The following is a 16,146-nucleotide window of genomic DNA, read 5'->3' as shown; positions in this document are numbered from 1 at the left end:
GTATGCACAAGACTTAGTTTAGAAAACCTTTATTTGGAACAAATATTTATTTGAAACAAGTGTGAGCTTCCTCTAGGTCTTTGCTATCCAAATCCCTTCCTGGACAAGTATCATCCTCCTCTTGTCTTAAATGCAGAATTTCAGGCCCCACCCCTGAAGTCATAATCTCCAAAAAGATCTCCCGGGGCTGGCCGGTTAATTCAGTTGGTTAGAGTGCAGTGTTAGAACACCAAGGTCAAGGGTTGGGATCCTCGAACCAGACAGCCGCCAAAATAAATAAATAAAAAATAATAAAAAGATCTCCAGATGATTCAAATGCCCTTTCAAGTTTGAGAAGAACTCCTCTAGATGACTGATTTCACAAACAATACACCTGAGGAGCCAAGTTTCAAACCCAGTGGGATTTTGCACCTGACCAGAGAGGCCCTAAGAACTCAGTGGAGGTGAGCATGTCCCCGATTGTGTTCAGAGAGAAAAAGGGAATACATTTGGCACTAGCACCATAGAAAGAAGCACAACAGCACTTGGGAATTCTCTGTAGTCTATGTTTATTAGTCCACATAGTGACTTAGATGTTCCAAACACTTGGGGGAACCCCTTCGCCCCACCCATCTTACATAGGAATACAAGTTAACTTGTTTCAATACCTGTTATAAAAAACAAATACCCTTTTAAAAAATCTGATTTAACACATTTTTTATTTCACTTTTTTCCATTTCTTTATAAAACAGTCATCTCCTCACTAGCAGCTCTCTCCCCTAGAGTGGGGGAGAGGGGTGGAGGAGTTTGGGCACCTCCAAAGAAAAAAGGGCAGGGGGAGGGCCCAGGGTTACCTCCGGAGGTTCTTCTGGGCCTGTTTCAACAATGTGTCAAAGTCAAGAGAATCAAATTTGCTCTTTACAGGAGCAGGGTCAAAGTCCTCCCGGTTGGAGTCTATAAAGGTAGAAAGAAAAACATTAAAGTCTCTGAGCACACTTCCCAACGACAGGGTCCTCAAATGGCCAGCCATCTTCCATCCCAATAATGGATGGAGCTAAAATTGCCCCAATTTTAAGTCAAAGAGCTTGGAGAGCCCCCATTTTTCTTCTCATCCCACCTCTTAGGTTCTTTGTATGTCAGATGAAGGTAAGTCTGCCTAGCCTCATTCTCAAAGGCTTTGAAACCCTTCTGGGGAGGAGACAAAGAATGCTAAAGCCTCAGGCCCTCCCTCCACTCACCAAGATCAGAATAGCTCCTCTTGCAGAACTGCCTGCGGCCCCCAAAGCAAAGATCAAAAGGCTGCTCATCTGCTTGCCGCAGCTTGTGGCCACTCTCAATGGCTGCAAATGCCTCCTCAGCATAGCGGTAAGTGACGAAGCCGTAGTTGTCACTAGTGGGAAGGGTGAGGCAGGGGCTGGGATGGCTATTTGGGCACATGCCATGGAGAAGATACAGCACCCCAGGGTACAGAGATGGTTCTTCTCATTCCCCAACAGCCAACTGTCTGATCGTAGAAATGAAGGTGTCCCACATTGCCCGGCATACCGAGCAATGAGGAAAGACAAAGAAACATCAAGGCAGATGAATGGGACAGAAAGGACATCCTGACCTCAGGGCCCAAGCTTACCCTTGAACACGGAAATGAATGGTGCACTCCTCAATCTCTCCAAAAACAGAGAACCTCTGTTTCAGCTCTGACCGAGTCATGCGGCCAGGTATCTTCCCAATGAAGACCACCCGTCTCTCTTCCTATGACGGATATGAAGAAAAATTGACATACCATGAGCCACAGCTACAGCTGCAGACAGCTCTCTAAGTTCATGGCTCAGGGGCAAGCCCCACCCCCATACCCTGTTCTACTCACTATTGCACGCTCCTTCTGCAGCACTCTCTGCCTTTGGTAATGGTCATGTGAACGATAAGAGCTGTACCTGACAAGAGACAGTGTTGTCAGCCCCCAGACACAAGACAGTTCAAGACTCAGAACTCTCAGGCACCTGCATCCCAGATGCACTGCCTCCCTGAACACACGCTCACCTCCTCCTCCTGTCACTTCTCCAGCGGGGAGATGGGGATCGCGAACGGCTTCTGGAACTGGATGAGGATGAGGAAGATGAGGAGGAAGATGAGGAGGAAGAAGAGGAAGAGCATCTTCGGGAACGTCCAGAGGAACTGCAGCTGGACCTGGAGAATAAAAGGACAAGCAGAAATGCTGGGAGAGATACACGTATACTCCACTTACCTCACCCAGGCTCCAGCCCTGCCTCCCTCTCAGGAAGCCCTGCCTCCTGCTCAGGACCAAAGATAAAGCAGAGCAGAAGAGGTCTAGAAGAACACTTTTTCTTCTTGAAAATGATGAATAAACTGAGGCCCTTCATGGAACTTTAGATGTATCTAGAACGTTTGAGTGTTTTGGCAGAGATCGTATTTATTTTCAATTGTGCAGTTAAAAACTGAAAAATATTTAACAAATTAGAAAGAGGAAAAAAAATAAATGGAGACTCATAGAAAAAGAGCAGAGCCCTTGGTCTCACAACCAGCTATCTGTGGTGCTGAGACCAGGCCTGGGTTTCTGGGTTACTACTGCACCCCTACAGTATCTCATAGGAATACTATGACCATGGCACAAAAGGGGGTGACTGCGCTAGACCTGTAGTAGGGGCCATTCTGAAGATATACATCACTGCCAAAACCCAAGAATTCTTCATTAACTAAGTGGGAAAACTTTGGTCTGTAACTGAGAAAAAAAGATACTGCCAGGAAATAGATAAGGCCATAGTGACACCCAAAGGAACTGCCCCAGACAGTTTCCTCAACAGAGGATTAAAAGAACTGTTTCAGGGGCCAGCCGTGGCTCACTTGGGAGAGTGTGGTGCTGATAACACCAAGGCCACGGGTTCGGGTCCCTATATAGGGATGGCCGGTTAGCTTGCTTGGGAGAGCATGGTGCTGACAACAGCAAGTCAAGGGTTAAGATCCCCTTACCGGTCATCTCTTAAAAAAAAAAAAAAACTGTTTCCTGTTAGTTAACCCACCATCCCACATACCGCCAAGAAAATGCCATAAATGAGAACTGATACAGTGTGCAAAGAAATCAACATGGTTAATATCAAACCCTAACAGTCTCCCCAAGGCAGGTCTCAAGGAAGCAGGAGATCTTGGGGATACCCCAAACTCCCAACAGGGGATAGATGCTATTGTCTCATAGCTTGCTTTCTTCAACAGTCCAGGAAAGGGGAGAAGACAAAAGCCAAAGACCTAAATAGAAACCTTAGTGCCTGAAAGTACCAAAGTCAATGTGTAAAAGCTTTCAAAGTAAACCACAGAAGAGGATACATGATCTTCCTAAATGGAGAGGACCTAACAGGCCATCAGAGCTCACCTTCGCCACCTCTTGTGTGGGGGAGAGAGGGACCTGGACCGGGATCGGGATGAGGAAGACGACGATGAGGATGAGGAGGAAGACGCTTCACTAGTCCGGTTGGACCCAGAGCTGACAGAACGGCTGCTGCGGCTACGGTGGCCCTGCCATCCCCGGCTTGGGGGGCTGGCTGACCTGCAGGCTTTTCGGTAACAGCGCACTGACCTCTGCTTGGCTGAGGGCTCAGGGGGAATCCTAATATTCGTGTCATTCCGGCAGGGTGAGACCTCAGGGGACAGCAAGACAGATGGGGCAAGGCAAGGCACTGAGGGATCTGCCTGCTCATTGCTAGTCCTGTGATCAAGTGGCTCCTGGGAGGAAGCTGTGAATGAGGGCAGAGGGGTGGATGGGCCCAGGGACAAGACGGGTTTGATGGTGATATCCTGATGGCGTTTGATGTTCCACCGGGAACCCATCTCTGGAATGACTAGGGCAGGTGTCTTTTTTGGGGGGGTCCTGCTCCGGACACAATAGTCATGGTCCCCAGAGCCCACATGGACTGGACTAGGGCCATGGACTCCTTCTTGGAGGCAGGCTGCAGCTGGATGTTTGGCCTCTGTAACTCCTTCAGGCTTCAGGGCTCCCTCCTGGGCGGTGGATTTAGGAGATTTGGCTTTGGCCAGCAGTGAGACAGCAGCCAGGGGCTTCCATAACTGGTGGGGAGGGGTAGCTGGAGGGGTGAGCCCTGTTGGGGGGAGGGAGGATGGAGATAGCAGGATGAGATCCCATTCTACACTTCCAACTGCTGTGTATATATGCTCCAGAGACTACCACCTCATCTCATAAAGTATACCAAGCATGGTCAACAGCCCAACTTCTCCCATTGTTTCACTCTTCCTTTCCCCATGTTTCTCATCTTAAGGATCAGCAACAGAAACCCAGCCAGCTAAGGTCCCCTGAACCCCTCTTCCTCTCACTACTCAAATCTAGCTGGTGACCAGGTCCTATGTGATCTACCACTTGATTCTTAGATCCACCCCCTTCACCCAGCAATGCCTGACTTTTGGGCTGCATCTTGCCTGGACTCGTGCAATAATCTTCTGATGGTCTCCCTACTTCCAGCTTCATACCCCTTCACCTGTCATCTACATTCCTGCTAGATGAAGCACCCAAACACCAATCTGGTAAAGCTTTTCCAATTGCTTCTTCAATGCCCCAGAAAAAGTCCAAACAGCTTAACATGGCATTCAAAGTTCCCATAATCTGATCTCCTATTTACCACTCCAGCTTTATCTCTCACTTTACCTTTGCCCACCACCCTGATCAGCCATTACACTCCAGGCAAACCAAGCCACTCACAATTCCCCAAAATATACTGGGCTGGTTTTGTTTCTTCAGTTTACTCAAGCTGCTTCATCTGCCTAGAATGCCCTGTCCCCTGAATCTACACCTGATTGTTATCAGTGATTTTCTAAAGTCTCAATTTAGGGGCTTACCTTCTAAATAACCCTTCCCTGACTGTCCCCCTTCAGATCTCACTGTAAACCACAGGTTTCTTTAACATAACACCTCCGACAGTCAATTTAATCATTTATGTACATATCTGCCCCCTAGACTGTAAGTACCTCAAAGACAAAGATCAGATCTCTGTGTCTTCAATGCCTACACATACTTGATGCAGAATAAGTTCTGCAAACATTTGCTGCATAAACTAATCACAGGCAGAGTTCCCCACCCTGAACCCACCTGCCACGTTGGCCAGTTCTGGGGCTTGTAACCGGTCTAGGGGCCTCTTCTCCTGGGGAGTGTCAACGCTGCTGGCGGGGGGAAAAGGGAAAGCCTGGTTCATTGCCTCCTCAATATCTTGTACATGTGTTTTCCTCACAAACCAATAGGAGAGGGGTGCGTGCAGAGAAGAATGGAATACACAAACTGTCCCTGTCATCCTCCTCCACCACAAAAGGGGGCTTAGTGACTAAACTGTAGATTGGGTCTCAAGTCAGTTCTGCCCGATTCTAGGAGGCAGGCTGGCTACAATCTTGAATACCCCCCACCTCCTTCAAATCAGGAGCCTTGCCTGCCCAGCTCAAACCAACCTGAGACCAACGTGGAAGGGAACACACTTAGCAGAACAGGATGGGGTACCATGAACATGAAAAATGAAAAAAGGGCCTCTCAGTGCTGGAAGACTGGGGAGGAAGAAGGTCTAGGGTACCTGTGTACTCCAAGGAGTCAGCAGAACCCTAGCTATTATATGTCTTCCCCCACTTTAAGTTACACCATCATCAGCACTGAGCAAGCTTAAAGTTTGTTAAATGAAGGAAAGAAATCCCCAAAGGCATGACTTGCCAGAAGAAGATAAAAGGTACCTCCAGGGCATTTGGAATTCCTGACTGAAATCAGTTGCACGGCAGTACACACCCTCCCACCTCACCACCCAAGACAGTGCCCAGGAGTGATGGGCTGAGCAGGGGATGGGAAAACGGAGAAAGACTCTAGAGCTGACTAAATAACCCTGCAACAGAGGCATCCAGTTGACAGTCCTGGAGCGCCAGCCGGCTGCTGACCAACAGCAATAGCGTAACTCGCTCACATGTCTCCATACTTACCCTGAGTTTCCTACAGCCAAGCTGTCACCAGGAGCTGGGGGAGGATACTCCTTTTTGGCTGCAAAGAAACCACACTAGTTAAAAGCCCAACCAGATGTTTCAGACCACAGAGGTGCAGAAGAGTTTGCTCTGAGGCCCAAAGGAGGAAAATCCACTTTGCTTACATATTCCCTATTAGGCTCTCCCAGGGAGTCTCCTCCAGTGGGTGCCCAGGTGTTATTTTTAATCATGTCTCTTCTCTGCTAAGAAACACCCACACTCCCAAGGGCCACCCTGTGGCTCACTCGGGAGAGTGCGGTGCTGAGAAACACCCACACTCCCCATTGAATTTCAGACACAGTCCAAATTTATAAGCTTAGCATTCAAGGTTCTATATGACTGCCTAACTAACCTCCCAGCCCCATAGCCTACTCTTATCCTACACTTATCATATTTTATATTTTGCCTTGTACTATAGATACCTGTTACCATCTAGAGCCATTTCTGCAGATTTTCTCTCCAATTAGACCATAAGCTCCTTAAGAACAGGACAAAATATCCCTCATAGCACCTAGATTTGTGCCTTTTACTGAGAAAGTTGAGCTATTCATTGCCTTCCACATATACTATACACAATCTTTCCTCCTCTCTGCCTTTACTCACTACAGATATTCTATGAAATCCTGTCTTGCAAGGACCAGCTTGAGTGGCTTCCCTGTAGAAAAATGTCCCCAAATAATCCCAACCTACCTGGACCTTCCCATCTACTCTTTTATGGTACTTGCCATGCTGGATCACCACTGTCCCTGGCTTAGATTACTGTCACAGGTGAATTTTGTCTCCCCATTCCAATTAGGGGGCTGCTCTAGTGGCTAAAACTTCCCCTCTGCTCTGCCTCAATTTAAGCAACTACAGGGCCATACCCAAAGGGAGGATCAACAAAAAAGGGCAGAAGCAAAATTACCCAGGTTCCCTCACCTTCTGATTTCTCAAACTGCTCCAGCAGACTGGATAGGTCCGACGCCTCAATTCCTGTGGAGACACACAACACAGGACTGAAAATCCTCCCCTACTAACTGACAACACAGGTTCCAGAAAACTTCCACATCACCTCACTTCTCCCTTTATATTCCCCCTGCCCATTGTACTAAGTGAACCAAGGCAGCAGCACAAAGCAGGAAGGATTCAAACCCAGAGCTCTGCCTCTCAAAAACCCTCCAAAGAAATCCAACAAGGGGCTGGCCCAAGGCTCACTTGGGAGAGTGTGGTGCTGGTAACACCAAGGCCACAGGTTCGGATCCCTATATAGGGATGGTGGTTAGCTCACTTGTGAGAGCGTGGTGCTGACAAAACCAAAACAAGTGTTAAGATCCCCTTACTGGTCATCTTTTTAAAAAAAGAAAAAAGAAATCCAACAAAGGCCAGCCTCATCAAGGTGATTTATCCTGTTCTATGGAGAACACTCCCCAGCCAACCCCTGTGCCCTTCCTCATACCAACTGAACTGTGTGGAACTCACCAATCTCGCTAATGAAAGCCTGTACCATGTCTTCAGGACCCTGGGTACGTGGGGTAGGCAGGAGAGAGAGCTTCCTTAGACGAGCTGGGTGGACAGTAGGCAGCTTGGGGACAGTACTCTGCCTTGGTGTGGGAACACCCTTGGTAGTAGGAGAGGGGGGCTTCTCCCTGGGCCTGGTCTCCTGGGTCTCAAGCTTTAGCCTCTCTGACGTAGGCTCCTCCACAGACACATCCTCAGCAGACAGACATGGTATAGCCTTGATCCGGGAGCTTTGCACCAGGGAGGACACTTTGTGTTTCAGATGGGGAGATGCAGGCACTGGCTTGACTTCCACCTTGGTGGGCTCTATCTGTGGAGCTCCCTGGCCAGCTGGCCCAAGACTAAGGGGAGGCGCCATTGGCACAGGAAGTACATTTTCAGGAGGGCCAGCTGGAATGCCACTGGGCTCCACCTTGGGTGGGGGAACAGCTCTCCCAGAGGCTGCAGATAATGGAGGTGGGGGAACAGTAGACCAGAATGGAGGGTGTTGCGGCCCTGGGCCCCATCCCAAAGGCCCATAAGTACAGCTAGAGCTGTAAGGTGAGACTGGGGCAGGAGGGGGTACCCAAGGCACATTGCAAGTGGGGGGTACAGCATAGGTGCCAGGACTACCAGACACTAGGGGTACCATTGGTGGAGGGGGTAGGCAAGGATAGCCAGAAGGGGACACAGGGGGATAACAAGGCCAGGGTGGCATGGGAGCATAGTGAGTATAACGATCGTGTGGCACTGGCCGCACTGACATTGGAAGACTAGAAGTCTGCAAGGGAGGCGGAGGCAGACTAGGGACCCCTTGACCACTTGCAGGAAGGGGCAGCATAGGGGAAATGCCCAGCCCACCTGGGGGGAAAGGCAGAGCAGTGGGCATTGTGGGAGGCATGGGCCCAACAGGGGACATGGACTGCAAAGTAGGAGGGGGAGGTTTCGCTGGCAGTGGCATCTCTTGGGATGGCACCTGCTCAGTGGGAGTAAAGGCCATAGGTTTGCTTGCAGGTGGCTCAGGACTAGGAGAAGCAGGACTGAGATCCACAGACACAAAGCAAGCCTCAGGGGGAGCGTCAGGGCTTCTCTGCACAGCTGTCTTCTTGGCTGGGGCTGGAGGGATGACAAGACAAGGGATGTCTGCCAGCCGTGTGGGGGTCTCTGGGAGGCTGGGCCACTTCCCAGACGGGGGCTGGGGACTCCTCTCTTCTGCCTCTGCTTGGCGTTGCTGCCTTCGACGCCGGTACTCAGACAGGCTGAGAGGCCGAGGTCTGACTTCCTGGGTCGTGGCATTGATACTACTTTCCACCTTCAGAGGACCCACAACCTCCTTGACTTCAGGGATGATGGCTTTTGGGGGGTATGAGGACTCTGACTCCTGGAGGAGCTGAGGCACTAGACTCCCCTGGGCTGATGACACTGCACCACGCCTGGGATCAGTTGGTCTAGACTTAACCAGCACAGGGTCAGCTAGAACCAGGTCATCAGGAACAAGGTCAACTGGTGCTACGTCGACTGGTGCCGGGTTGGCTGGGACAGCATCAACTGGTGGCAAGTTATTTGAGATGGGAACAATGACAGCAGGGTCAACTGCTACCGACTCAGCCAGGACTGGGTTAATGAGCACTGGGTCAGCTGGGAGAGGGTCAACCAGCTCTGAGCTCGCTGAAGCAAGTTCAACCAACGCAGGGTCAACAGGTATAGGGTCAGCTACAACGGGGTCAGCTTCAGTGAGGTCAGCTTCAACAGAGTCAACTGGCATGGGGTCAGCTTGAGCAGAGTCAACCAATGAGAGGTGGGCTGAAACAGAGTTGGCTTGGATAGTGTCAGCCAGCTTGGGGTAGAGGTCTAGAGGACCTTCTTTAGCAGGGCTACCTTGTCCAGCACTTCTCACTAAGTTCCCAGAGCTAGGCTTCTCCAAGGCAGCAGCCCAGGCCTGAGCCCAAGATCGGGGTTTCCCTTGACCCTGGGAAGGCCCAACCTCTCTTTGAAGTTCTCCCTGAGGCTGTTTCTGCAAGTTGCCTGCCTGAGAGTTTGCTTCTGTAGCCACAGTAGACTGCCGAGAGGATGACCTCAGCCTCCTGGCATAGCCTTCCGCACAAGCTGCTGGCTGCTCCTTGATCTTCTTCCTCCTGCCCTTTCGAGCTCTCTGGGAACCCAGCACTGCATTGGCAGGTGGGTTCTGAGGTCCTTTAGCCCCCATTGGCTCCATGACTTCCCTGGGCTCCAGTAAACAAGATGAGTGCAGCTTTTCCTCTGAATCCAACGACATCCCCTCTTTCTCAGGGCAAAGGGTTACCTTGGGCACAGCAGCCTCTGTCTCTGACTCCAATGTGGGCATAAGCAGCTGCAAGGTAGGACTAGCCTCCAGTGAGTCATCCAGGAGCACAGGCTGGGGTCCAGAAGGGATCTGCCGCACGACAACTGGGATCTCCAGGTCATCACCAGCTGTAGCCGCCTGCCCTACAATCTCCAGCACCACACAACCCTCAGGCAGTGTCAAATCATCTGGCTGTTCCTGAAGCTCATCCTCGAGTGATGCCAAGTTGGTGAGGTTGGGCAGGCAGTACGGGTGCATGGCCCGCACCAGCTCACTCAGGGAGGAGATGCTCTCATCGCCAGCTGCTGGCACTGTCATCTCAGCTGCTGTTGCCTTATCTTCCTCCTCGGGGCAGGCGAGGTGCATGGGAAAGTCTGGAGTGCTGCTCACGCAGTTGTCAAGCTCCCCACCAAGCATTTGGCCACTGACGATGGCCACATCCTCCTCCTCTTCTCCATCACTGCGCTGCTGGGGAGGAGGGGATTGGCCCCAGCGTGGTCTCGATCTTGTGGGTCTCCAGCTAGGAAGCTTGGGGGGAGAGATCTCCAAGAAGGAGGGTGGGGAGAAGTCCCAAGGGGGATCTACAAGAGACATCTCAACCTGCAGGAGAAAAGAGAAGCCTCAGGAGTTTTCTCCAGGAAACTATTTTCCAGACCCATCTCCACAAGCCTCCCACCTGGGAGTTTCTGAGGCTCCTTAGGTCAAGCTTACCCCACTCACTCTACTACTGACTGTGTTGGGCCCCAATGGGTCAACTGGGGTGATGAGGTCATGTTCTGGGGGTGTCCGAGACAGAGTGAACAGCTTGTGCAGCTAAGAGGGAGAGAAAGACCTAAGATCAGTTTGTGCTTCAAAGCCATGTGAGTAGGCCTACAGATGTGGTCTAACCTTTGCACCAACCGTACGTCCCCTTCCCCTGGTCCCACACTCACAGAGGAGCCCTCCCGAGGTGACACAAGCAGCTCTGAGTCAGGAATGTTGTCAAATGGAGACAGGTTCTCGGAATCTGCATTGTCCAAGATCTCCGTCAGAGCTGTGAGCAGCGACACTTCATTCTGGTCCTCCAGAGATAATCTGCTCTGCTCCAGAAAGACAACAGGAAGGTCCCACCAACATCTCTACGACCTACCGGACCACTGAGAAGAACTGGATGCCAAGAGAATGGGTCTCCCAGGCTCAGCTCAGCTCAATTTGCCCACAAGAGGGATCTGAGTATCAAGAAGCATGGGTTCCAATCTCATTTACAATCCACCACACCTCTCCAGAGTCAACAGAGACCAGTCAAACTTAAGCCAAGCTTGGGTCTCAAACACTCCCTACCCTCATGTAAGATGTGGGATGCTCAGCAGACAATCCTTGGCTAGGCTGGAACTGAACTCAAAAACAGAGATCAGAATCCTTTAGACATATATAGGTCAGGGGCTCAGATAGGGGAAAAGGCCTGGGACTATAGTCCAAACTAGCCAGGGCATTCCTACATGGGATATAATCTGGCAGCCAGCCGCCTCACTCCTACCTAGAGACAAAAAAACATACATCAAGGACTCAGGTTGGGCAACCAGGAGCCAAGGTTCTGGGACAGCAGAGCCACACTTATAACAACTCCAAGGATTTGAGCTAGGGCCTCCCATGCAAAGCTCCTGTCTGAAAACCTCCAAGTCCAGCCCCAGCTTACTTCTCCAAGGCTCCCAAAATCCTCGATGAGGGAGATGAGGGAGGCATCCACGTAGCTCTGCATGGTCCCCAACAGTGTCTCATCCTGCAGCATTAGCTCCTCCATTTCCGGGTCCTTGTCCCTCAGAGATGGGCCCAGACGAGACAGACTGACAAAGCTAGAATCATCCCCCTCCTCATGCAGCAGCACCTGGGACAAAAGAGGGGAAGGCCAGAAGGGCATGAGCCCTCTGGGAGCAGCTAATTAATATGCTCCATAAGCCAGGTACCTGGCCCTCCACCAACAGGCCCAAACTCAGCAGCTGCCCCACCATCACCAAACCTCTGGGCTAGCTGGGCAGAGAGAAGTACAACCCATGAGCAAAAGCTCCAACCAGGACAGTAGTGTTCAAGGACCTTCTGGGCACAAAAATATTTGGACTCCATCCAGAGATGGCTGGAACCACAGAAGATTATTAAACTGGGAAGTAAAAACATCAAAGATCAAGACTGTTCAGAAGTCATCTGCTGGGGCTGGCCGTGGCTCACTCGGGAGAGGGTGGTGCTGATAACACCAAGGTCACGGGTTCGGATCCCATATAGGGATGGCCGGTTAGCTCACTGGCTGAGCATGGTGCTGACAACACCAAGTCAAGGGTTAAGATCCCCTTACCGGTTATCTTTTTAAAAAAAAAAAAAAAAAAGAAGTCATCTGCTGGCAGTGGTGAAAGCAACTGTCTGAGGGGCATACCAAAGGAAAAGAGGTCAGCAAGGACATAGTTCCAGCTACAACCTTACCTACCTCAACTCCCATTAGGCCTCTGTTCTCTAATAACGCAAATTCTACCTTCTTCAAGAAGACACCTCAGGCTCCCCCAGCCCATGCTGATCTCTCCTCACACCCCTAAATTCAGACATTTTTCAGAAGAATTTGCTTTTCTGGCAATCATATCCTGTCCCCCCATCCTTATAACATTCCTTGCATCTCTACTAAAACTAGATTCCAAGTTCCTTTGAGGCAAATAACCCTCTGTATTCTATTAATTTATGTTCTTCTCGGCTCCTAGAAGAGTTTAAATGCCCAGCACAATATCTTCTCCACAGTTTATATTCACACTCCACGCTTTTATGTTGAAGGGCAACAGTGTACCACACAACCTCTCAATGGTAGTCCCAAGGGGAGGGTCTCTTCCCCACCCCTACCAGGTGAGAACAAAAGAAGAGAAAGCTTGATTCTGTAGATGGAGAGAGGCCCCGCCCCACACTCCTCTGAGAGCTAGCAACATCTTCAGCCCTGTCAGGCAGGGAGCCACCCGCCCAGACCTGTCAAGAGTGTGGGTGTGGGCAGGGCCAGAAGTGGCTGGAATGGGACTGGTAAGGCCAGAGACCAGAGCCATAGGTATCTCTACTACAGGGAACATGATGCGAAGGCCTGAGAACAGGATCAAACACAGACAAGCCAGACACCCCTCCGCATCTGCAGCAAAGGGAAACTCGGCACCTCTTCCAAAAGGAAAAAGCAATAGGTGTGAGACTCCCCACCCCCCCACCCCCCTAACATGTATACCCTCCTACCAAACTGGAGTTCCAAAGCCCAGGGAAAGGAAAGGCTGATTAGGGACACTAGGAGGCCAGAGACCAAGTGAAAGGTGGCAGGTTTTAGGCACTAACCCCTCCCAGGCCTTCACAGCCCTGTAATTACAACCAGCAGCTAAACAGTACCTGGCTCAGCAAACACTTCTGGGTGAGCGAGGAGGCTGTATCTCATCTTACCCTGCCACCTACCTACCAGAGCCCCAGCCTCTAGGCTGGAATCTCAAGACAATGCACAGCTCTACAAACCATTCATTTCTACCTCCATCAGGTAGTACCTACTGGAGTCCCAGTAACAGACACCCTCTCTTACCTGATGTCACCCATTCTCTCACTCTACAAACAGCACAGCTCCCAGGGTACCAAGATCATCCAAGGGCAAGCACAGGCTAAAAGCTAGCCAGCCACCAGCATCTCTAACTTCAATAACCTCTGCCTTTCAATAACATAACCAACTGCCTTTCCCACATCTATCTTGTCCCTCCAGGGTTCAAAACCAGCCAGAAACTTTTAATAATGTAAGCCTAAATCCCTTCAATGGCATCTTACTGTTCTTATCATTAGGTTTAAATTCCTTAATTTAGCTTACAGGGGTCCTGGTCTTCTACACCAGACTATTCTACTCCAGCACGTCCTCTCCCACTACTCTGCCATACAAATTTCTGTTCCTCCAAGAAGCCATGTTCTCTCCCCCCTCAAGGCCTTCACATACACCTCCCTCTGGTGAGGTGAGTTATCCCACACACATACAGACTTTCAGGTCTCAGCTTAAAATGTCCCTTCCCAGGCCCTGCAAAGTAGATTATTACTGCAGATGATACATACAATCCCAAATATCCTACACTTTCCTTTTGTCCCATTTATCATTATTTAGGGGCTGGAGGGTTGGCTGAGCTGGTTAGAGCGCATTATTTATTACCTGTCTATCCTAATTAAAACATAAGATACTGGAGAACAAGGGCCATGTTTGTGTGGTTTGCCAGTGTATCCCCTGTGCCTGAACTTAATGGTATCTCAATAAATAGCTGGTTAATTGACTAGCTAACACATACCCATCTTTGGTTGTGGTGAGGGGCGAAAGGTGTAGGAAATGTCTCCATGAGACCCTCTCCAACCCCAAACAACCACCTAATTTGTATTACGGCTGATTTTGGATCCCTCCTGCCTCTTCCCCAGAGGGTGGGCAGCACCAGCCCCAAAAGATGTGACCTCTGAGAAAATGAGGGAGAAGGGATGGGCTGCTCCCAAATTCATACACCATAGGCCATTCTCCCCAGGGGCAAGGGCTGGATTGGTCTGCCAGGTAGACCTGCGAACCATCTCCCATCTAGAAACAAAACAAAAAAACAAAACAAAATGCTGTCCAGGACTCAGCTTAATTGTTCAAGAGAGATAACAGTTCAAACTAATTCCTGCCCACTTCCACCCTGGAAAGGAGCCCTCCAATGAAGAGTGGGACAGTAACACTTTTTAAGTATGTGGAACTGAAGGCCAAGAAGAAAGAATCTGACAGAAAGAATTCCCCCTCATCCAATAAATGTTCAACTAGTGGTGAATAGTTCTTAAACTGCTTCCAACCTTTCCTATCCTCAGCAAAAATTTCAGAGAGCCTTAAATATGGACTACCCCAGTTTCTGTGCGTCAGTTCACAGCAGCAGGCCTTAGCTGCCTCCAAAAAAGAGGTGCTGGAGAAAAAAAGTGAGGAGAGAAGAGGAATTCCCTTTCCCTTACCTAACCTTGTCCCAGGTATATGTCGACACTCCCCATGCACCTTGAATCACGAATGAGGCAGGACTTCAGGCAACCTAAACGCCAGAGCCCGTGACTCACAACCCACCTCAAGCCGGTCAGACAGAAGCCGCCACAAGCTCACTCCTCCACAGCCCTTCAGCCTCAGACCTCTACCCTCCCCATCACACCCTGCCATCCGTGGTGAACAGACTGCCCGAACGCCTGTAAAGTCCTTCACCATCCGCTGTCGAGAGGCGCTGAGGACCCGCCCGAGCAGGAGAGAAAAAACTCCAAGGCTCTGGGCAAAGTTGAATCTAGAAGCCCCTATCTTACTTCCCGGCCGGGGGCTCCCTGCCTCGGCCGGTGATGGCGGGACCGGCTGAGACACACCCAGTTCCCGACAGTGCGGATCCAGGGCCGATACGAGATGCCCGACAGCCTGGGACGGGAGCCACGTGGACATCTCTTCCCCGCCCCCACGTGGACCCAGCCCGCGCCGTCCCCCCACCCCCGGGAACCCAACCCACGTGGGTGCCTGGGCCGCCTAGAGGGGGAGGGGAGGCCGACAAGTTCTCCCGGGAAAATCGCTGCCCCCACCCCACGTGGCTCCGAAAAGGGAACTGCGACGGCGGGCTACGGGAGGCCGGCTCCGCATCCTTAGCGGAAGGTCTTAGCCTTCCACGCCAAGTCCGAATCGCTGGCCCCCCAACCCCCACTGCGGACCATGTTTCCGACACCTGGCTCTGCCCCTCCGGTGTCCCCCAGGCATGACCGTAGGGACAGCGCCTCTACTCGCGTACCCCCAGCAAACAGCTCAGGTCCGCTCGGCCCGACCGGGCTCCCGCGGCCACCCGGCATCGACTCCCAAGCGCTGCCTCCCTTTCCTGTGGCGTCCACGTGTCACCACCCGGCACACGCCGCTTTGCTTCCAGCCTCGGCCACGCGCCAGCCTCTCACCTGCTCCCCGCCGCTCACAGCACTCACGGTCCCATACGATGCTTGGCTCCGACTCCCCCAACCGCTGCCGCGGACCCCACCGCCTGGGTCTGGCCCGGGGCCCCCACTTGGGGGCGGCGCGACTCCGTCTCTCCGTCCCCGGCGCGCCGCCATCTTGGCCCCTGAACACCCAGCGAGGCTCTAATCGCCGGCACCGCCTCGCCTCGCCGCTTCTGGGAAAGGGAACTACAACTCCCAGGTGGCACTGCAAGACTACGGCTCCCAGAAGGCCGTGCGCTGAAGGCCACTTGCGCTCGGGAAGAGGGCCCTGGCCTCGCGCAAGGGTTTCTGGGAGTAGTAGTCGCTTTAAGCGACGGCCGGATGGCGCGAGCTCTAGGTGTACTGTAGTACTTAGTTTCGTGTTATATGAGGAGACAGAGTTGGGG

General features: G+C 51.5%; 1 protein-coding gene across 5 annotated transcripts; it reads right to left on the bottom strand.

The window, feature by feature from the left end:
• Positions 1-524: 524 nt before the first annotated feature.
• On the bottom strand, positions 525-15,918 carry PPRC1 (PPARG related coactivator 1). Of its 5 annotated transcripts, none has more exons than XM_063102481.1 (14): positions 15,722-15,918; positions 11,463-11,651; positions 10,720-10,866; positions 10,499-10,600; positions 7,447-10,387; positions 6,907-6,960; positions 5,950-6,007; positions 5,087-5,157; positions 3,362-4,085; positions 2,017-2,163; positions 1,844-1,910; positions 1,607-1,728; positions 1,218-1,369; positions 525-933 (listed from the first exon to the last, which is right to left on the bottom strand). In XM_063102481.1, exons 1-14 carry the CDS (start codon positions 15,872-15,874, stop codon positions 830-832), a joined length of 5,031 nt encoding a protein of 1,676 aa, XP_062958551.1. In that variant the 5' UTR covers positions 15,875-15,918; the 3' UTR covers positions 525-829. The 5 variants fall into 5 exon arrangements, with proteins under 5 accessions (XP_062958551.1, XP_062958552.1, XP_062958553.1 ...); XM_063102482.1 differs by having other exon boundaries at positions 5,087-5,154; XM_063102483.1 differs by having other exon boundaries at positions 10,508-10,600.
• Between the last annotated feature and the right edge of the window lie 228 nt (positions 15,919-16,146).

Source organism: Cynocephalus volans, chromosome 7, assembly GCF_027409185.1.
Source record: "Cynocephalus volans isolate mCynVol1 chromosome 7, mCynVol1.pri, whole genome shotgun sequence".
NCBI lineage: Eukaryota > Metazoa > Chordata > Mammalia > Dermoptera > Cynocephalidae > Cynocephalus > Cynocephalus volans.
Note: the sequence above shows the minus strand (reverse complement) of the source record. Positions and strands in the feature narration are given on the sequence as shown.